Raw genomic sequence first — 22,362 nt, forward strand, 5'->3', positions numbered from 1 at the left:
GCACTTTTGGCCTTTCCTGCCGGCAAAACCCGTCTGACCCAAAATAACTACACAAAACACAATTCGTCAGAGTTTGCTGTATTTGTTGAAAGTTTCTGTTGCGTTCAGATTACCCATTTTAAGTACTTGATGAATGTCGAACATCGACGATCAGAAGATACGAAAACTTCTTGGCTGCTTTGTTCCGCTAAACTTCGCGCTTTGAGAGACTGTTTGCACTCGATATCCTTCCGACACTACATTGTCGCCATCCGCGGTGTGTAAGTTTGTGACAAAGCTTTGCAGGCTCGACAATTAAGTAAAAACTATCTTCAGTCGTAACGTAGGTCGGGAAACGACGCCATGAGTTTCAGCAAATGATATGATTCTGGTGTTTTCTGTGAATATTTGGCTGTGATTCAAAAATCAAAGGACTATTTTCTTGTTCGAACTTCCTGTGTGCCAAAGAGCTAAAAATAGCCGTGATGTGGCAAAGTCATGGAGCACATTGCTGTCCGATGTTCGCGCGTCGAGTCTGGATAAGATGCGTTACAACATTCATAATTTTTTGTTCGAAGCCCGTAACTTCAAATTCAGCGTGAGGTTTTGCAAAGATGTGTTGCTACGTCCAAGACTGAACTCCTGACTGTCGATTGCAGTAATTTGTTGGTGTTTGCATGTTTGCATTTAGCCATGAAACTGAACATTTCTACTACGTTCTTACCAGTTCCATTTAACTTTGCATACCATGCTAATTATTCAGTAAGAGTTTTATGCAAAGTTAAATGGAACTGGTAAGTACTTGTAGAAAGAGAGATTAATAAGAATCTCTACAATTGTTGATCACGAAAGTCGTGTAACGCTTCGGCGATCCGGAAACGGCCGAACTTCGCAATCGAAAAGCACACAAAAACAACACCAACGTATAGAAACCATTTTTATTGACACACAACAATGCTTTAATGTCTCAGGTATAGATTCAGATGAAAAAAGTCGTGGTAGAAATAATTTTAATTTACTTTTTCATGATTTCAAATGTGTCACCCCTACTCACTCTCACTGGACCACCATTTCTGAGAATGACCCTTATACTAATTACTAAAATGGTAACATCTGTACTGTGCAGCGATTGTTGGGGTTGAGCCTTTTGTGCGAAGGTTTACAGAGGCATATTCTGTTTGTCTTTTCAGAGCAGCTTGTGTAACTGCTATTACTGGGGGTCAAGACAAACGACAGAAAGTGACCATCTGGCCAGAGTGGAACGATGCCGATGTTAATGCAGAAAAATGGGTAAGAAAACTTTTTTGAATAAAACAGATAACCGAGTAGTCTTTGAATTGTGACAAAGTTAGGAAGAACTGCCCAGAAATATAGCAACAGAAAAATGAAATTAATTGGCATTCTTCTGGTAGAAGTGCTTTGTAGGATACTAAAGAAAAAGAAGGTAACATTTATATATATATATATATGTGAAACGTGTTCTGATTTAAGTCATATTTCACGAGCTTGTGAACCTATTAATGTATACTAGGAGGTCGTACTGTGTGTGTGTGCTTGTATAATTTGTATATATATTTTTTTCTTTTCGTGTTGGTTCAAACAGAGCAGCGTGTCTGATGTTTGTCTGTTTTCAGGATGCTGCTCACAAGGGAAAAGAGGACAAGAAGGGAAAGTCGCCTACCGTGGTAACTCATTTTCTTAATGATTTGGCTGGTAATGGATTTAACATAAAAATAGAGACCAATGGATGTAAAAGATTGAATGAAGTGAAAAGAAATCAACTTGTACGGAGAAGCAAGAAATGACAAGTAATGATAGCAGTAAATGCCCCACAGATCTTTTCTGACAGCCAGAGAAGGCTGGAAAGAGGGTAGGTTGGCAGTGGGTTGGGTGTGCTAGGAGAAGGGGGGGGGGGGGGGGATTAAATCCTCTGAAAATTTGTTTTCCATTTAAGATGGCTGCATGGTGTGAAACTGAAAGGGCAGGCTATCTCCAAAAATAGCCCCTTGAACGTGGCATAATACTGAAACAAGTCGCGTAAGGCAAAATTACTACATTTAGTCAAGCTATCGAACTCACGGAATGAAACTGAACGCACTGTATTTTTTTAACCAAGACAGTACAGCTTCGTCAATCCCGGCGAGAAGGAAATCGCTCACCTCCCACGTGCAAAACGCAGTGATATGCACACGCCAGAATAACGCGGTAGCGTATTGTGCTAAGCAGGAAAGCGCGCTTTTTTGTATTCGTGTTAACTTTCTGAGCTTGTTTTGAATACAACCTATCATATCTATATGTTTTTGGAATCAGGAAACGATAAAGAATAAGATGAAATCATTTTTGGATCGATTTCTTAAATTTTAATCGTAAGACTAATTAATCTATTTTCGTTAATTGTGATCACATTTTAAGAGTAAACATGACATATGTATATATTTTTAGATTCAGAATGTGATGAAGAATACGATGCAATCAATTTTAAATCTGTTTGCGAAAAATCGATTTTAATGACAACTTTAATGAGCAAACTCATTAATTAATTTGTAAGCCTCCAAGCTGAAATGAAATACCAAAGTCCGGGCGTCGTCGAAGACTGCTTGACCAAAATTTCAACCAATTTGGTTTAAAAATGAGAGCGTGACAGTGCCGCCTCAACTTTCACGAAAAGCCTGATATGACGTCATCAAAGACATTTATAAAAAAAATGAGAACAAAACGTCTGGGGATATCATACCCAGGAACTCCCATATAAAATTTCATGAAGATCGGTCTAGTAGTTTTCTTTAAATCTCTCTCTACACACACACACACACACACACACACATACTGTAGTCCCTTCCATTTCCGGCCCTTTCGTGGTTGTGAACCTGCCCGGAGCGGCCAGCTTTCCTATGACTAATGAGTTTTCCTTCTATAATTGACTCTTTAATGGCCGTTAACCTGTCTGACGCGGTCAACGGTCACTGATTTTTGCCCTAAGGTGCCCCTCTTACTCGACAGGAGCGGCCACTTAACGGCCACTTGTCACTTTCGCGGGCGAGCGCCTGTGGCTCTCCCCGCCCACCCACCTCCCACCTGCTATCTGGCCGTTAGAAATCAGCACCTGTCCACTTTCTATAACTGTTAACACATGTATCGCCTGTTGGTAAAGCTGACGAGTCAAACTCAAGATTGTTTTTGTTTACATTGGAGTGTGAGCGATCGCTGCGTGTTTGTGTTTGTTTGTTTCGTACGTGTGCGAATGAGGTGTGAATGAAGATGTGAGTGATTGTTGAGTGATTATTTGAAGCCTTTGGAAGCCCGTCAAGAATTTGTTCAGTCAGTCAGTCAGTCTTGAAACACTTGTTTATCTGACACTCAAATACATACATGTATATAATAATCCAAACAACACACATAGAAACATACAAAACAATAGCTTAGCCAGGACGATCGAGTTAAACACGCAAATAATTAAGATGTATAAACGAAAGCAAAACTAACAGAGACAATGAATCGGCGGCTCGTGGATGATCGCTTTCTTTTCTTCATGAAAACTTGATCGTGTTTTGGGGTTTTTTTTGGAGGAGGAGGGGGCCTGTAATGAACGGCCACCTGATATTTGCGGTCACCATTGCAATGACTAATGGGTGACCGGATATGGCAGGTACTACTGTACACCACACCCTCGTCTCGATTCCCCCCTCCACGTTGAAACATTTAGTCAAAACTTGACTAAATGTAAAAAGAGTAAACATTTTCAGATTCATTCAGTGTGACAACTTAACTCACATATGGACATTGCTAGATAGAGATGAATGAAAAGAAAGTATGCAAGGTAGGCATTGTTGATGTTTTGGAGTCACTTGAGAAAAAGTGACTATGTAATCGGTCAGTGTTAGTCTGTCCGGCCGTCCGGCCGGCCGTCCGTAGACACCACCTTAACGTTGGACTTTTCTCGAAAACTATCAAAGCGATCGGGCTCATATTTTGTTTAGTCGTGACCTCCAATGACCTCTACACTTTAACGATGGTTTCGTTGACCTTTGACCTTTTTCAAGGTCACAGGTCAGCGTCAAAGGAAAAATTAGACATTTTATATCTTTGACAAAGTTCATCGGATGTGATTGAAACTTTGTAGGATTATTCTTTACATCAAAGTATTTACATCTGTAGCCTTTTACGAACGTTATCAGAAAAACAAGGAAGATAACTAGCCTTTTCTGTTCGGCAACACACAACTTAACGTTGGGCTTTTCTCGGAAACTATAAAAGTGACCGGGCTCAAATTTTATGTGAACGTGACTCATTGTGTTGTGAATAGCAATTTCTTCCTGTCCATCTGATGCCTCATATAATATTCAGAACTGCGAAAGTGACTCGATCGAGCGTTTGCTCTTCTTGTTTATGTTTGGTGTTACAGCAGCAGCACTTTTTTGAAGACCCAGATGGCAAGCTGGAGTTGCCATCGTCACTGCGAGTGGACCACTGGAAGCGGCCTCAGGACTTCATTACCGAAAACGTAATACATTTTACTCTTTGAAGTCCCCTCTGCTGAGATTGTTGTGTGAATTGAACAAAGATGGGGAAAAAAGGGGGGAAGAGAGTTTACAGTAGAAGAAGAAAAGAAGGGCTTATTTGAAGAGAGAGGGAGAGGTGGATACTGCCCTTCTGAGTTCTAATTGTGAGATGTTTTGGAAGTAAGGTCCTCCGCATCTGATGTATTATGAAGATGACATAAAACTTTATTTGAAGTCTGGAGTAAATATGTCTATTCATTAGTTATTTATGTGGTGTTTCAGACTCCTGTGGTGGTGGACACTGAAAACATGGCCAATGACTTTGACCTCATCTCGAGTAATGAGCACTTGCATGAAAGTGAGGTAAATCAAAAATTAAACAGAATGTGTATATTGTTTATGTGCCTTACATTTCTTCTTGTTGTCTTTGTTTCAAGTGTAAAGCCGAGCGGTGGTAGCTTCATGGAAATATTAACTGTCTGTGTCTGCGCCTAAGATGTTACGGTGCATGTGTTTTTAAAAGACATTTGTCAGGATGGCATTCAAACCACATGCACCAGACGAACAGAATACTTCTGACAACAAAATGTAAAATCAACAAGAGTGTAGTAAGATTCCAAATTGTATTCATACCAAAACAACAACCATAAAACATACATGGGTTCTTCCATAGAAAATATATCTATAAAGAATCTAGGTTGGCTTTTAATACAGTCTCTCCTTCTATACTAACAAAAAAAATCTAAGTCTTTAAACTGCTGAAAAATCGGGCATGACCCGTATGTACCCTGGTGACCAAACTTACTCTCCAAAACAAAACCTAAGTCCTAATGTGCAGGAAAAATTGGGCAGGGGTTCGGGGCCTGGACAAAATCGAGCAACGCCGCTCGATCACTGCTTGTTGGTAACCTTAGAGTAGCGCACACTACTCTAATTTGCTTCGTGGAAACCGAGTGAACAGCACTGTTCACTATTGCAAGTGAGACTGGAACTGCGTATTGAGGACGTGGTTTATCAGGTCAGGCATTATACACACATACCAACAAAACTATACGCAACTCCAGGGAAAGGCACCAACCATAGGGCATAGGTTCTCGCACCTTGTATGTTCACGATTGCAAGTGGCAACAACCCTTATTTTGTATACATTTTTGACTCACATGCGAAGCAAAAGTGAGTCTATGTACTCACCCGAGTCGTCCGTCCGTCCGTCCGTCCGTCCGGAAAACTTTAACGTTGGATATTTCTTGGACACTATTCAGTCTATCAGTACCAAATTTGGCAAGATGGTGTATGATGACAAGGCCCCAAAAAACATACATAGCATCTTGACCTTGCTTCAAGGTCAAGGTCGCAGGGGCCATAAATGTTGCCTAAAAAACAGCTATTTTTCACATTTTTCCCATTTTCTCTGAAGTTTTTGAGATTCAATACCTCACCTATATATGATATATAGGGCAAAGTAAGCCCCATCTTTTGATACCAGTTTGGTTTACCTTGCTTCAAGGTCAAGGTCACAGGAGCTCTTCAAAGTTGGATTGTATACATATTTTGAAGTGACCTTGACCCTGAACTATGGAAGATAACTGTTTCAAACTTAAAAATTATGTGGGGCACATGTTATGCTTTCATCATGAGACACATATGATCAAGGTCAAGGTCACTTTGACCCTTATGAAATGTGACCAAAATAAGGTAGTGAACCACTAAAAGTGACCATATCTCATGGTAGAAAGAGCCAATAAGCACCATTGTACTTCCTATGTCTTGAATTAACAGCTTTGTGTTGCATGACCTTGGATGACCTTGACCTTGGGTCAAGGTCACATGTATTTTGGTAGGAAAAATGTGTAAAGCATGTGAGTCGTATGGGCTTTGCCCTCCTTGTTCAATTATATATTCAGCGAACTACTGCTTATTTGCCACTGGATTACAGTTTACAATGTACTATGTATATTCTTTTTGTATGCGCTAACCACCTTCATCTTTCATATGTACCTACCATTCTTTCGTCCCACCTCCACCCTCCCCCTCTTCCTCCTGCTAGCTTTTTCCTGTTCTTTTTGGTTTGCTTCAACTATGCTGTTGACCTAGATAGTTCCATAGTTTATAAGTAATGTTTGTCCGACATTATATTTTTGTTAATTTGTAACTACGTAGGGCGCGTAATATAAGCGTTCGCTTGAGTTCCTGTCCCTATTGTTTATCATTGTATTGTTGTACCATGTTTGATTTAATAAAACATTGTTTAAACCAAGTGGGACTGGAGCTGCGTATTGAGGACGTGGTTTATTAGGTCAAGCACTAAGGCACACATACAGTGGAGTCCGGGTACAACGAATCTCAAGGGAGATACATTTTAGTTCGTTATATCAGTAATTCGCTGTAGAGTTTTCAACCCTAAATGGCCTTAAGACAAGTTTTCCCACTCACCTTCAAATGATCGTCCCATCGATCTTTCCTTGGAGAGTTCAATCTCTGCATGTTTTCAACAGCTTCATAATATAATCCATAGAGGCATAGTTCAAATGTTCACTTTACTGTCAGAATTTTAGAAGTAAAATTTAAAAAGTCGTGTAAAAGCATGTACATGTACATTCTGATCAATCTCCGATTTTATGGTGTCCACCAGTTCTGGTGCATGTGCTACCCTGGCCAAGTTTCCTCTCAAGACATCAAAGAGACCTCCCCATAGGTTAAACTCCACATAGGTTAAACTGGTCACTGACCGGGTGCAGGAAGTGTTTCCTCTCATATGAAAGGGGAACCACCTCTCATAGCTAAAACTGGGTCAATGACCCCTGGGAAGAAGGTCAGTGTCTATAAAGAAGTCCACCCAGCTATCACAATGGACCTGCCTTTGATCTCGCTTCACAGCAGATCGTTGTAGCCTTGTGACTTTTTAGAGCACAGTCATAGCTTAGCAGCTGATTGGAATAATGAAAACACAGCAGCGGTGGCTGTTCCGTGCACCTCCCGCTGTTTGTTCAGAGTTCGCTCATCACGCGATGTGCACTTGTGTTTGTGTATTTTTTGTCTTTGGAGACAATTATTGACATCAGTTCGTTGTAGCCTTGTGACTTTTAGAGACAAAACGGCTCTGGGGCGATGAAAACGTGTTTGTTATAAGAGGGGTTTGTTATGCAAATGAGTTCAAAAGGTTCGTTGTAGCCAGAAAGTAACAAGTAAGAAATAGAAGGCTGTCTGTCGGGAAATCAATGGCAGTTCGTTAAAAGCGGAATTTCGTTATACCCAGGTTCGTTATAGCTGGACTCCACTGTACCAGCAAAACCACACGCAACTCCGGGGAGAGGCACTAAGCATAGGGCATAGATTCTCGCACCTTGTACCCCGCTCAATGTATCTCTCCCCAGACCTCATGAGGACAGCGGCTTTTATAGCTAACGGGGCTTCCTCCCACGTCACCCTAGCGGGACCAATAAGAATCTCGCTCTGGCAGAGCGGGAACAAAAGGGAGGGGAGGTGGAGGGCTCCGAGCCTGCTGCCAGCCTCCTTACAACCTGTAGTTAGACTTCCTCAAAAATACACAAAAACTCTTCTATTAAGAAGACCTACAGGAAAAATGATGTACAAACATAATTATGTCATTAAACGACAAACCTTACAACGTATCCGTAGATACCAAACACTTGTAGGTATACAAAAACGCAGACGAACTGCAAAACTTCCTATTACCAACTGTCTCTCAAAGACTGAGCAATTATGTCACGCACAAAAATACTTCTTCTTTCTCTTTAGTACACAAAACGTACAGAAGACGTGAAATCGAACGGCAAATCCATGCCCATCAAACTGACCCGCAAAAACAACTCGCGCTCCAAGCACCAACGGCCATTGCCATAACAAAAGCCGTCTGCACACACCAGTTTCAATTGTCTTTGTACATTCCCATTAGCCATATATATGATTAACGTAAAGCCTGCATTCTACTGAATAAATGAATACATGATTTGAATATACGAATAAAAGGAATATCGAGGAAAAGAAGGCAAAATAAAAGAGAGAGAGAGAGCATGTCAGTGTGTGTGTAGAATCAGAAAACATGTACTTCAGACATCAGAAACTGTAGGGCAAAAGAAATCCCAAAACGCAAATTCGAGTCACTTCCTACAGATACATGGAGGGTAAAGTCCAGTCAATTAGCCGCCATCTCGGACGGATGTTTCGGGGAGGGGGGGGGGGGGGGGACTAGAACAAAGGCCTCTCTGTGGTCAGTCGGCTTCTCAGGGCCGGCAAAGCTCGCCTCAGCAACACATGTGAAAATAATTAACTCGCTCGGTACCAGAGTTTTGCTAAGGAATAGAGAAAAACTCCAATTTGGCTGCACAAAAGTTGTCAGCTTAAAATGACCTACTTTCTCTGCTCAACGCACGGGCTATTCGTACTGTATCTCCTCTTGTACACTCACAAGGCTCCTATGGGGAAAATAAGAGATACCAAAAATGTATGTGCACTGCACTTTTCTCCACACAAGAAAGCTACAGTTGGAAAAAAAGCAAACCCAGGATGCACAATTTTACATTATTTATGATTTTGTATCATTTCGGGTACATGTCTCAGGATCACACAAGAAGAAATTTCTGGTAATCTGTATATGTTTATGATACTGGATAAATGTAGAGGTCATTATAAGGGAGTGTTTATGTTGTTTTACATGTAAGTGTGTCCGTTTCCTTTCGCATGAATATTTGCCTCTGAGTGTTCGGATACATATCTATGACTTCACTGGATTAACTTCTTTTTGTGCCTTCAAATGTAGTCGGGCCACATCTCAGGTGATGTTGTCTATGTCCTCAGTGAACGGGACAATTGTTACAAGGTCACTTTCTTCTTCTTCTTCAGCGTTCGATGATAGTTGTGTCTAGATTCGTTGGCCTGTGATGTTGACAAAGTGGGCTTTCAGTACTAGGTCACCAAATTAATGAACCCATGGCTATTTTCAGCTGGTTCGCTTCACTATCAGCCAAGTGTCCACCCTGTGGGAGCTGTGCACAAACAAGAACGTACCCGACAACCCAGAGGGTTCCATGGTTGAAGATCCTCTTCACACCTGGAGGCCCTGGGAGCACATCTACTCTCTGTGCAAAGTGGCCAAGCACCACGTGCCTCTCTACAACCCTCATGGCAAATACATTGTCAAGCTGTACTGGATGGTGGGTGATGTGTTTGTGTCGGTGCCTTTGCGTGCAAGTGAAAGAGAGGGAGAAATTAGATAGAGTGGTTGTGCTGATTGCTTTCGAAAATTGATTGTAATTTATATTGTTGACTCTTATACGTTTGGGTGTGCGTGATTTGAATCATTGTCTGTTTAACCACAAGATTAGGATGAATTCCGAAAGTTGGGTAATACATTATTCTGTATCCCCTCTGCCATAGTTTTGAGGAGAAAAATTATGTGGAGTTTGCAGACATAGACTACAATAGTCAAAGATCTTATTGTAAAAATAGTCTGCCATTTATAAGCTGTAAGCAGGAAATCTGGATTGAACTTTTGACAGTTGAAAGTTACATTTGTGTCAGAGTGCAGTTTTACTTGTTTTCACTGATACTATGCTCAACATATTCAGAAAGAAAATAGTTTGCTGAGAACCCACAAGCAACATCTATCAAAGTCCACAGTGGAAACTCTTACATTGAATTGCATACCTTCTTTCCTATTCTGTGAAGAAACATTTCTGTGTATCTACCAACATAACGTCTGTTTTACAGGGGTGCTGGCGAAAGATTTTGGTCGACGATCTTCTGCCATTTGATGAAAACAATCAGCTGCTGCTTCCTGCCACTACTTTGTCCCATGAGTTGTGGCCCATGCTGCTGACTAAAGCCATCATCAAAGTTGCTTCCCTTGAGTAAGATGGGGAGTTTTTTCTCGGGGCATGGAAAAGAAGAAACACTTTTTGTGCAACTAGAGAAAAACCTGGAAGCCATAGTTGCACTTCAGAACTATAGTGGAACAAGTGGTATGGATGTTGGCATTACTTTATACAAAACTGTATACTGTATAACGAAAAATGAACAACAAAAATATTTAAAAACGTAAATTAAACAAGAGACTCATTTTGAGATGCACTGTCACATACTCAACAGTATTTCAAGTAACAGAAACACCTGATAAAGTTTAATGAGTATAAGCCAGGTTTCATAAAATTACACATTTTACTGCAGAGAGTGTCTTTTTTCTGAACTTTTGAATTATTTCTTGTGCTTGCAGCTACAGCGGTGGTAACCCAGGCATGGAGTTTGGTGACATCACTATCATTCACTCTTTGACAGGCTGGTTGCCAGAGGCCATTCCCCTTCAGTAAGTTTCATTACAGTCTTGTGTTATTGCATTATGTTGTTAAAAAGTGTCTAACTGCACCAACCTAACTATATAAGCTTTAAAAGTGAGTCACAACGAAATGCCCCTCTTCCACCCCCCCACCCCCCCACAGAAAAAGAATAAATCTTGTGCTGAAAGGGTGCTTTTCCACTGTATGCAAGAGTTCATTGTATTCACTTTTTGTAATTTCACATGTTGGATGAAAGAAGCATTGGAACTCTTTGTTCTATGGTCTTGCCTGTGAAATTTCACTGATAAATAACGGTAAGTTTAATGAATAAGTAATAATAATTTAAGTAAATATAAAACTGAGTAATGATAGAAGTGTGATATATTTCACTGATGATTTCTAGTACTCCACCCTCCTACACGGCTTCTCAAGTTCTTGAAAAATATTATGAGATGGTGGCTACCAACAAGGCTGCAGTGCCTGGCTATGACAGTATGAGGCAAGAAATTAGCTCAATGCAAATGATTTGCATGACAAAAGTTCTTTGTTTGGTGTATGCTTCAGGAAATATTGATCTGGATTTTTACCGATTTTGTTTGGAAGTTTGGTTTGAATTATTTGTTTGTCTGCTTTTCAAATTTCATTCAGTTTCAATTTTTGTGATCGTGAAATGATGAGCGTTCTGCAAGTTTGTTTGGGTTTTTATTGTTAGTGCAAGGATTTTCTTAAACCACATTGACTTTGATAATTCGATCATTCCTATACTGCAGCTTTTTTAAACTTGTGAAATTCTGTTAAAAAGTAAGTCTTAGAAAATAGTTTCGTACAATGGAGGTAAAGTTATCATTTGGAGGTAATGGTACCCACTGGAGAAACTAAACAAGTCGCGTAAGGCGAAAATACAACATTTAGTCAAGCTCAGTCAAACTCACAGAATGAAACTGAACGCATTGTATTTTTTCCGCAAGACCGTACACTCGTAGCATCGTCTGTCCACCGCTCGTGGCAAAGGCAGTGAAATTAACAATCCAGAAAAGCGCGGTAGCGGTTGCGCTGAGGATAGCACGCTTTTCTATATCTATTTTTTTTAACTCTCTGAACAAGTTTTTAATCCAAACATATATCTATATGTTTTTGGAATCAGGAACGGACAAGGAATAAGATGAAATTGTTTTTAAATCGATTTCGGAAATTTATTTTTAATCATAATTTTTATATGTTTAATTTTCAGAGCTTGTTTTTAATCCGAATATAAAATATTTATATGTTTTTGGAATCAGAAAATGATGAAGAATACAATAAACGTAATTTTTGATCGTTTTATAAAAAAGTAATTTTAATTACAATTTTCATATTTTTAATGACCAAAGTCATTAATTAATTTTTAAGCCTCCGAGCTGAAATGCAATACCAAAGTCCGGCCTTCGTCGAAGATTGCTTTGCCAAAATTTCAATCAATTTGATTGAAAAATGAGGGTGTGACAGTGCCGCCTCATCTTTTACAAAATGCCGGATATGACGTCATCAAAGACATTTATCGAAAAAATGAAAAAAACGTCTGGGGATATCATACCCAGGAACCCTCATGAAAAATTTCATAAAGATCGGTCCAGTAGTTTACTCTGAATCGCTCTACACACACACACACAGAGACACACACACACACACACACACACACACACACACACACACACACACACACACACACACACACACACACACACATACACACACACACACCACGACCTTCGTCTTGACTAAATGTAAAAAATAACAACATTGAATAGTAGAAAAAGAGGGTTCAATTCAGAATTGTAAAATGGATACAATTTCAAGCTGAATTGTCTATATCCAGAGCTCAAGTGAAATAAGACATCGATTGCAACTCAATGTTTATTTACAGAGTTATGAAAGCAAATAACCTATTTCTCTGTTATTTTATTTGTTCAAAAATGTTTGCATAGAGACCCCTCCGATGAGAGAACACTTCCTAATAGAGCACATCTGTTTGTCTGTAATCTTGCCTAAAATGTCCCTGCCATGAAAAGCCACCTGCAGTGTAGGGACACTTGGCTGGTCCCAATAATATCCTTGCCTTGCAGGTACCACTGCTGTACTCTCTTGAAGTTCTGTTCTTGTGTTTATGCTCACATTTATTTACGTGTTATTCTTCAACACAGACAGGGGCACCTGCATGAGGTGTGGGAACTGCTGAAGGTTATGTTACCACAGTGGCAGCTGCCAGAACCAGAGCTGGAGAAAACCAGTCTGGATCTCGCATCCGAGTCGGCAAAGAAGGAAGGTCTCAACTTTGCTGCCGCTGTAAGTGTAAGAATAATAGTTCCTGTTCCTTCTTGAAGACTAATAGTCCCTGTTCCTGGTATAAGAATAACATTCCATGTTCCCAGTTTTAAGAATAATATTCCCTGTTCTAGTTTTGTGATTAATTTTCCCTGTTCCCAATTTAAGAGTAATATTCTCTGTTCCCAGTGTAAGAATATTAATTTTCCTGTTCCCAGTTTAACCATTTTGATTGCATTGGTCTGTTTCTTTTGGTAGCAGAGAGTTTGTGTGTATGAGTTTTGTGCCCAAGATGGGTTACTTATGTCACGCAAGGTTGTTTTCTAAGTTAACTGCCCTGCTGCTAGTACTTTTTCTCAAGTGGGTGATGCATTTTTTGAGTCACTTGAGAAAAAGTGACTATGTAATCGGTCAGTGTTAGTCTGTCCGGCCGGCCGTCCGTAGACACCACCTTAACGTTGGACTTTTCTCGGAAACTATCAAAGCGATCGGGCTCATATTTTGTTTAGTCGTGACCTCCAATGACCTCTACACTTTAACGATGGTTTCGTTGACCTTTGACCTTTTTCAAGGTCACAGGTCAGCGTCAAAGGAAAAATTAGACATTTTATATCTTTGACAAAGTTCATCGGATGTGATTGAAACTTTGTAGGATTATTCTTTACATCAAAGTATTTACATCTGTAGCCTTTTACGAACGTTATCAGAAAAACAAGGGAGATAACTAGCCTTTTCTGTTCGGCAACACACAACTTAACGTTGGGCTTTTCTCGGAAACTATAAAAGTGACCGGGCTCAAATTTTATGTGAACGTGACTCATTGTGTTGTGAATAGCAATTTCTTCCTGTCCATCTGATGCCTCATATAATATTCAGAACTGCGAAAGTGACTCGATCGAGCGTTTGCTCTTCTTGTTTTAAATGTTCGGAAGCTGTTGTGTGTTCTGCAGGGGCATGTAAGTAAAGTGGTATCACTGCCCAGATGGAGTTTCATACACATGACTATACTGACTGTTTATTGCAGGAGTCGAGTAAAGAAGAGAAGGTTGAAGCAGCTCCTGCGAAAGACGCCAAACCTGACGGCAAAGAAAAGGGCAAGGATGGGGGCAAGGATAAAGCTGGCAAGGACAAGGATAAAGGTCAGCTTTTGACTCAAAGCAACTCTGACACCAGAGAACAACAATGAAATTGCATTACAAATCATTACCACCATTACTAACAGCAACAATGAACGCACTCTTTCTTTCTTTATTTGGTGTTTAACGTCGTTTTGAACCACGAAGGTTATATCGCGACGGAATAAACGCACTCACATTAACAAAATAAAAAAAAGCACCATGTAAAAACCAAGAAAAAGCACAAATGAAAATCCATAAATATTGGCAAGTTGGGAGGCTCATTACACAATCTTTGAAGCAAAGGGAAGTAAGTGCTCTAAATATAGACAACTGGGGTGCGTTGCATAGGCAGAGCGCCACAGAACGTTTGCGAACGTTTTCTAGGCAACGCATAGTTTTGTTGTGGCGCTCGCGAGCGTTAGCAAGCGCTCGGTACGAGTACCATTGTCTGGGGTCACTGAAGCGTAACAATGGCGACCGCTCGCCGAGAATGGTCTAGGCAACGGGTGTATGCGGGGAGCATTCTGTAACGTACCTGAGAGGTGGCACGCCAGAAACTATTGCACCGTGTACTGAGCTTGCCGGTTGACTCTCTCTCTGTCTCTTTCTCTCTATCACAGTCTCTCTCTCTGTCTTGCTTGCTCTCTCTCTCTTTCTCTGTCTCTCTCTCAGCCTCTCTGTGCCTGTCTCTCTCTCTACGTCTCTGTCTCTCTCTTTTTCATTCTTTCTTTCTCCCTGGTGTCCTGATTTGGCCTATTATGGTCCGCTGTACCCGAAAAGCAACAGCTAACTAACTTCTTTCTCCCTTCCCTCTCCCTATGTCTTTCTCTTTCTTTCCATCTCTCTCTAAATCTGTCTGTCTCTCTTTGTGTCCGTATGAAAGTCTCTCTCTCTTATCTTTTTTGCTCTCTTTCTATCTCTCTCCCTTCCGCTCTCTCTTCCCCTCCTCATCTCTCTCTCTCTCTCTCTCTCTCTCTCTCTTTCTTTCTCTCTCTCTCTCTCACTATCTCACACACACACACACACACACACACACACACACACACACACACAGACAAACACACACATTCACAGATACAGAAGCACACACACACACACACACAAACACACACACACACATAGGCAAACAGAGACATGTATAAATACACACTCGCAGACACACACATACGCACATAGAGATTACACAACGTCATCGAGTGAGGGACCGAAAAATATTGAAACTCGAGGATGATTTTTTTGTGGTATCAACCGAGACCGTAGGTCGAGGTTGATACCACACAAAAAAATCATCCGAGAGTTTCAATATTTTTTGGTCCCTCACAAGATGACGTTTGTGTAATTTGTGTATACAATGATAAATTGATTGTATACAATGATCAATCTCTATACCTTCCTGTCACTGGAAGCTGCAACACTTGAAAGCATAAGTTCCCTTGACAAACGTCATTTATGATTGGCGTCATCTATGAATGACGTCACTGTCTAGACAAGACAAGTGCCGGTATCGGCAAACCTTGTCGCGGCAAAGGGCTATGACCCGTGCCTTGATACCATTGAGATCATAGGAGATGCACAGCAGTGCCGATACCAGGTTTCTTTAGCTTCACTTTAAAATGATATCAGAACGATAGTTATTCACTTGAAAGTGAACACAGGAGAGTTGTATACGCATGCATACACACTCACACTCACGCACACACACACGCCCGTACACATACACTTGTGTGAGTGTGTGTGGTGTGTGCGTTTGAGTTAGCTTGTTTGTGTGAGTGTGTGTGTGTGTGTGTGCGTGTGTGGGAGGATGGGTGCGTGTGTTAGTGTGTGTGAGTGTGTGTTAAGGGTGGTGTGTGTGTGTGTGAATGTATATGTGGATGTGGGGGGGGGCTGTGTGAGGTTGTGTGTGTGTGTGTGTTTGTTTGTTTCTGGGTGAATGTATGTTCATGTTTGTGTTATGGTGTGTGTGTATGTTTTGCTTTTTTCACGAGATCGAACTTATGATTGAAAAGGCTGACGACCACAAACATTCACAGAGAGAAGAATGCGTGCAGAAAGTGACTCATGCGGGTTATTGTGATGTCTCTCTCTGTCTCTGTCTCTCTCTCTCTGTCGCTCTCTCTCTGTGTCTCTCTCCCTCTCTCATACACACACATGCTTTATGTTCGTCTATCTCTCCCGTCTCCCCATTCACTCTCTTTCTCTCTGCCTTTCTCTCGCTTCGTCTCTCTCTCTGTCACTCTCTTTCTCTCTCTTTCTCCCCCCCCCCCTCCCTTCCTATTTCCGTGTAATGAATTGCGTGGGTGTATTTGCTTGTGTGTTTTGGTAGTAACATACGCTACTGCATGATCTTGTATTTGCTGCAAGGTCGCGTTATCTGCTTTTTTTCACGAGATGGGACTTAAGATTGAACAAGTCGCGTAAGGCGAAATTACAACATTTAGTCAAGCTGTCGAACTAACAGAATGAAACTGAACTCACTGCATTTTTACAGCAAGAGCGTATACTCGTAGCATCGTCAGTCCACCGCTCGATGCACAGGCAGTGACATTGACAAGAAGAGTGGGGTAGTAGTTGCGCTGAGAAGAATAGCACGCTTTTCTTTATCTTTTATTTTATTTATTTATTTATTTTACCGCAAGAGCGTATACTCGTAGCATCGCCTTGAGTCGCCTTGTGTGGTGAGATACGTGCGCGATATAAATCCTCGTAAATTTTCTTTATCTCTATTCTTTTTAACTTTCTGAGCGTGTTTTTAATCCAAACATATCACATCTATATGGTTTTGGAATCAGGAACCCACAAGGAATAAGATGAAATTGTTTTTAAATCGATTTCGGACATTTTATTTTAATAATAATTTTTATATTTTTAATTTTTAGAGCTTGTTTTTAATCCGAATATAACATATTTATATGTTTTTGACTCACATGCGAAGCAAAAGTGAGTCTATGTACTCACCCGAGTCGTCCGTCCGTCCGGACGTCCGGACGTCCGTCCGTCCGTCCGTCCGTCCGTCCGTCCGGAAAACTTTAACGTTGGATATTTCTTGGACACTATTCAGTCTATCAGTACCAAATTTGGCAAGATGGTGTATGATGACAAGACCCCAAAAAACATACATAGCATCTTGACCTTGCTTCAAGGTCAAGGTCGCAGGGGCCATAATTGTTGTCTAAAAAACAGCTATTTTTCACATTTTTCCCATTTTCTCTGAAGTTTTTGAGATTGAATACCTCACCTATATATGATATATAGGGCAAAGTAAGCCCCATCTTTTGATACCAGTTTGGTTTACCTTGCTTCAAGGTCAAGGTCACAGGAGCTCTTCAAAGTTGGATTGTATACATATTTTGAAGTGACCTTGACCCTGAACTATGGACGATAACTGTTTCAAACTTAAAAATTATGTGGGGCACATGTTATGCTTTCATCATGAGACACATTTGGTCACATATGATCAAGGTCAAGGTCACTTTGACCCTTATGAAATGTGACCAAAATAAGGTAGTGAACCACTAAAAGTGACCATATCTCATGGTAGAAAGAGCCAATAAGCACCATTGTACTTCCTATGTCTTGAATTAACAGCTTTGTGTTGCATGACCTTGGATGACCTTGACCTTGGGTCAAGGTCACATGTATTTTGGTAGGAAAAATGTGTAAAGCAGTTCTTAGTGTATGATGTCATTGCTAGGTTTAGTTATTAGGTCAAGCATGTGAGTCGTATGGGCTTTGCCCTTCTTGTTGGAATCAGAAAATAATGAAGAATAAGATAAACGTAAATTTGGATCGTTTTAAAAACAATTTTTTTTTAACAATTTTCAGATTTTTAATGACCAAAGTCATTAATTAATTTTTAAGCCACCAAGCTGAAATGCAATACCGAAGTCCGGCCTTCGTCGAAGATTGCTGGGCCAATATTTCAATCAATTTGATTGAAAAATGAGGGTGTGACAGTGCCGCCTCAACTTTTACAAAAAGCCAGATATGACGTCATCAAAGGTATTTATCGAAAAAACAAAAAAAATCATCCGGGGATATCATTCCCAGGAACTCTCATGTCAAATTTCATAAAGATCGGTCCAGTAGTTTGGTCTGAATCGCTCTACACACACACACAGACAGACACACACACACACACACACACACACACACACACACACACACACACACACACACACACACACACACACACACACACACACACACACACACACACCACAACCCTCGTCTCGATTCCCCCCTCTACGTTAAAATATTGTCAAAACTTGACTAAATGTAAAAAGCTGACGTCCACAAAAAGTCAGAGCGAGAAGAATGCGTGCAGATAGTGACACGTGTGTGTGTGTGTGTGTGTGCGTGTTTGTATTTATGTGTGTTTTACTGTTTGTGTATGTTAATGTGTGAGTGAGTGCGCACGTGTGCATGTGTGTATGTAAACATATATTTGGGTGTGTGTTTGTGTGTGTGTGTGTGGGGGGGTGTTTACGCGCGCGTGTGTGCGGAAGGGCGAGGGGGGGCGAGAGAGAGAGAGAGAGAGAGAGATCGAGAAAGAGAAAGAAAGGAAGGGAGAAACAGACAGATGAACAGAGAGAAAAAGAGAGAGAGAGAGAGAGAGAGAGAGAGAGAGTAAGAGCGAGCGCACACGGGGTTTTTACTCCAAAACATTCACCTTTAATCAATCTTTAATGACTGACATGAAGACCACAACACTTTTTTACGGAATCGACAAGAAATCCAACTGTCAAATCTGACCACCAAAAAAAAAAGGAAAGGCCCTGCTTCTCCACGTGGGGTACGAAACTCAAACACACACACACAGATATCCTGAGGCCCAATGCAAAGCGTCACCCCTAAAATGTACTCATGGACTGAGCTGTAAGCGAGTGGACGCGTCTACTTTGGTCAGTGCGGGTAGGGAGGGCTGTTCCAAGTACAAAGCGACTGTTCGCATGATCGCCCCTAATATGCATGCATGGACTCGGCCGTCAGCGAAGAGATGGGTCCATTTACTTGAACGTGGGTAGAGAGGGTAGAATTGAGTTTGCTGCGAACAGTTCGCCGCGAACATAGCGTTGCTTACAACATGAAAACTTTTTGTCTCTTCGCGAACAGATCGTCCGCTCTATGCAACGCACCCCAGGAGTTCCGTAAACAAGATTTATGCGGAACCATTGTCCTTGCACCAGAGACAACACAAAGCTTTTAAATAAAGACATTAATCCATTTCAACGGTTCTTATTCATCCAGGTGCCAGGAGGCAGGTTCTGCGTAAATATGCCTCATGCATTTACCGTTGTCCATGTTGTCTTTAGAGCTTTTAGTTTTACTCTTTTTTTTATTCTAATAGGAAACTCATAAGTGATGATCACATATTCCATGCAGGTGACACTTATTTGCACTGTATTTTTGTACCTTGTGCATTTTTTTCATCCAACAGGAAAATTCAAACGCAAAGGTCTGTTGCAAGAATTCAGCTGACAGTTTTCATTCTCTGTTTTGACTGTTACCTTAAGCCTGTTCTTGATATACGCTGTGCGCAGGGAGTTTTACTGCATAAGTTTTGCTTTGAGCATAGAATTAACACAGCGTGTCCCGCAGTCAACGCTGATTGGCTGGCTGGCAATGACACATTTAAATGACTTGTATCACTTGATGACGGCATCAAAAACCTGACGATATTCTTCGTCAAAACTGGGTTCCAGTCTGGATATCTGGCACCATTTATTGCTTTGTGTTGCTTTTGTGCAAATTCATGTCGGATTACACAAAATGTGTCACACCAGGAAGAAATTTGTTCTTGGAATTGGTGAAATATATTGCGAATAATTTCAGCGCAGTGATTAACCCTTACACTGGTGCAATTCTGTAACATGTTACATAGCCTCTGGTGAATTAACAGAGAGAAAAATAAAGAAAAAAGGTCATATAGGTTTTTGCATCCATGGGAGGTAATCGGAACCGACCAAACAGACTGAGCCAGTAGCGCGACATATGTCGTGACAACCAGGTGACAGTATACGTAAAGTAGCGCGTAACATATGTAGCTAACAGGCTTAACACATTTTGGGAAGTAGAGAGTTATATTACCTGTGGGCGGCACAGCTGTGCTGCTTTTACTGTGTATATTAAGTACAGGCTTTATATTCTTGGTTGAATGTGTGATGGCATGTTTTCTTGGTGATACATGATGAGGAATTGATTCATTTATGCTGTGTTCTGTGACATGTTACAGTCTTTCTCTCAACATTCACACTTAAAAAGGGACTTAAGGGACTTAAAATGGCATGCATGATATGTCTTGTAAGTTTTCTGATACATGGTTTTATACTGTTGTGTAAAGTTATGAGAGGACACGAGGGTAGAGGTCAATTTAAGCTATATGTGCGCCCACACAGACACATTCACAAGCATGCACACAGACATACACACCCTTTTCGAAAGAGGGCAGAGATCAAGTTATGCATTGTGCACGCGCATGCAGAGTTACACACACACATGCTCGTATGCACATACACACACACACACACACACACACACACACACACACACACACACACACACACACACTTTTCACTTGAGGACAGAGATCAAGTTTTGCCAACCACACGGAGCAACGCATACACACACAGACTCGTACTCACTAGTGAGCAGGGATCAAGTTACGCCAAGTGCACACGCATACACACACACAAGCACCATCATCATCATCAAACACATTTTACTTGTGTATTCTTTATTTTCAAACAGAGTCTCGTATTCGTAAAGGATCATCGTTTAAAGGAAAAGGTCTTGTATTGTGCTGAAAGAGTTGTTATGTTTGATTCTGTTTCTCTGTTTTGTGAATGCCCTTGGTGCACATTTGTTGTCATTTGAACATAGAGATCAGTTTTGTTGTGCACGCTTGATTCCTGCGACTGGATATTTTGATTCTTGTTACAATGCTATGCTGCATTAATAAATATTAGACACATTTATAATGCAGAGTACAGATTGGAGCTGTCTCCTCCGACTGGTATTTACCAAGGAAAAGGACTCTCTTCCCGAGCAGAAAAAAATCTTATTACATTCTCTGTGTGTTCTAGTTGTCAGGAAAGGCCATCAAATAGATTTTTAAATTGCGATTTCTTTAGTGGATGTGGGGATTCACTCTCCTACCATACTCCTCCGACCCCAACTCACCAGGGCATTGCCCTTGGACTCCACCAAGCCTAGAGGGATCTGGACCCTGGCAAGTTTTCACAGTGTTTTTGACCCCAGCTTTTCTCCAGCCTGTCTGTTGTTATAATGATTGGAACTGTCTTCCTGCTCAGTGTGAATGTCCCATGATACAGTGGAACTCCCCCTTTAAGGCCCCCCAATTGAAGACTTCCTCCCTTTTAAGGCCTTGTTTTTTGACTCACATGCGAAGCAAAAGTGAGTCTATGTACTCACCCGAGTCGTCCGTCCGTCCGTCCGTCCGTCCGGACGTCCGTCCGGAAAACTTTAACGTTGGATATTTCTTGGACACTATTCAGTCTATCAGTACCAAATTTGGCAAGATGGTGTATGATGACAAGGCCCCAAAAAACATACATAGCATCTTGACCTTGCTTCAAGGTCAAGGTCGCAGGGGCCATAAATGTTGCCTAAAAAACAGCTATTTTTCATATTTTTCCCATTTTCTCTGAAGTTTTTGAGATTCAATACCTCACCTATATATGATATATAGGGCAAAGTAAGCCCCATCTTTTGATACCAGTTTGGTTTACCTTGCTTCAAGGTCAAGGTCACAGGAGCTCTTCAAAGTTGGATTGTATACATATTTTGAAGTGACCTTGACCCTGAACTATGGAAGATAACTGTTTCAAACTTAAAAATTATGTGGGGCACATGTTATGCTTTCATCATGAGACACATTTGGTCACATATGATCAAGGTCAAGGTCACTTTGACCCTTATGAAATGTGACCAAAATAAGGTAGTGAACCACTAAAAGTGACCATATCTTATGGTAGAAAGAGCCAATAAGCACCATTGTACTTCCTATGTCTTGAATTAACAGCTTTGTGTTGCATGACCTTGGATGACCTTGACCTTGGGTCAAGGTCACATGTATTTTGGTAGGAAAAATGTGTAGAGCATGTGAGTCGTATGGGCTTTGCCCTTCTTGTTTCCACATTTTCTGTTGATAAC

The 22,362-nt window shown here is 40.9% G+C and overlaps 1 protein-coding gene across 1 annotated transcript in view; it reads left to right on the top strand.

Moving 5' to 3' along the window:
• Window positions 1-22,362, top strand: part of LOC138962194 (androglobin-like) — a 248,118-nt gene that overhangs the window by 128,387 nt on the left and 97,369 nt on the right. Inside the window, exons 3-14 of the mRNA XM_070333927.1 lie at window positions 1,170-1,269; window positions 1,614-1,664; window positions 4,382-4,480; window positions 4,761-4,841; window positions 9,443-9,652; window positions 10,209-10,348; window positions 10,711-10,800; window positions 11,175-11,270; window positions 12,952-13,093; window positions 14,097-14,211; window positions 19,628-19,645; window positions 20,938-20,976. Of these exons, the coding sequence (XP_070190028.1) occupies window positions 1,170-1,269; window positions 1,614-1,664; window positions 4,382-4,480; window positions 4,761-4,841; window positions 9,443-9,652; window positions 10,209-10,348; window positions 10,711-10,800; window positions 11,175-11,270; window positions 12,952-13,093; window positions 14,097-14,211; window positions 19,628-19,645; window positions 20,938-20,976 (1,181 nt within the window). The remainder of the gene's footprint in view (window positions 1-1,169; window positions 1,270-1,613; window positions 1,665-4,381; window positions 4,481-4,760; window positions 4,842-9,442; window positions 9,653-10,208; window positions 10,349-10,710; window positions 10,801-11,174; window positions 11,271-12,951; window positions 13,094-14,096; window positions 14,212-19,627; window positions 19,646-20,937; window positions 20,977-22,362) is intronic.

This window comes from Littorina saxatilis, linkage group LG3 (genome assembly GCF_037325665.1).
Source record: "Littorina saxatilis isolate snail1 linkage group LG3, US_GU_Lsax_2.0, whole genome shotgun sequence".
NCBI lineage: Eukaryota > Metazoa > Mollusca > Gastropoda > Littorinimorpha > Littorinidae > Littorina > Littorina saxatilis.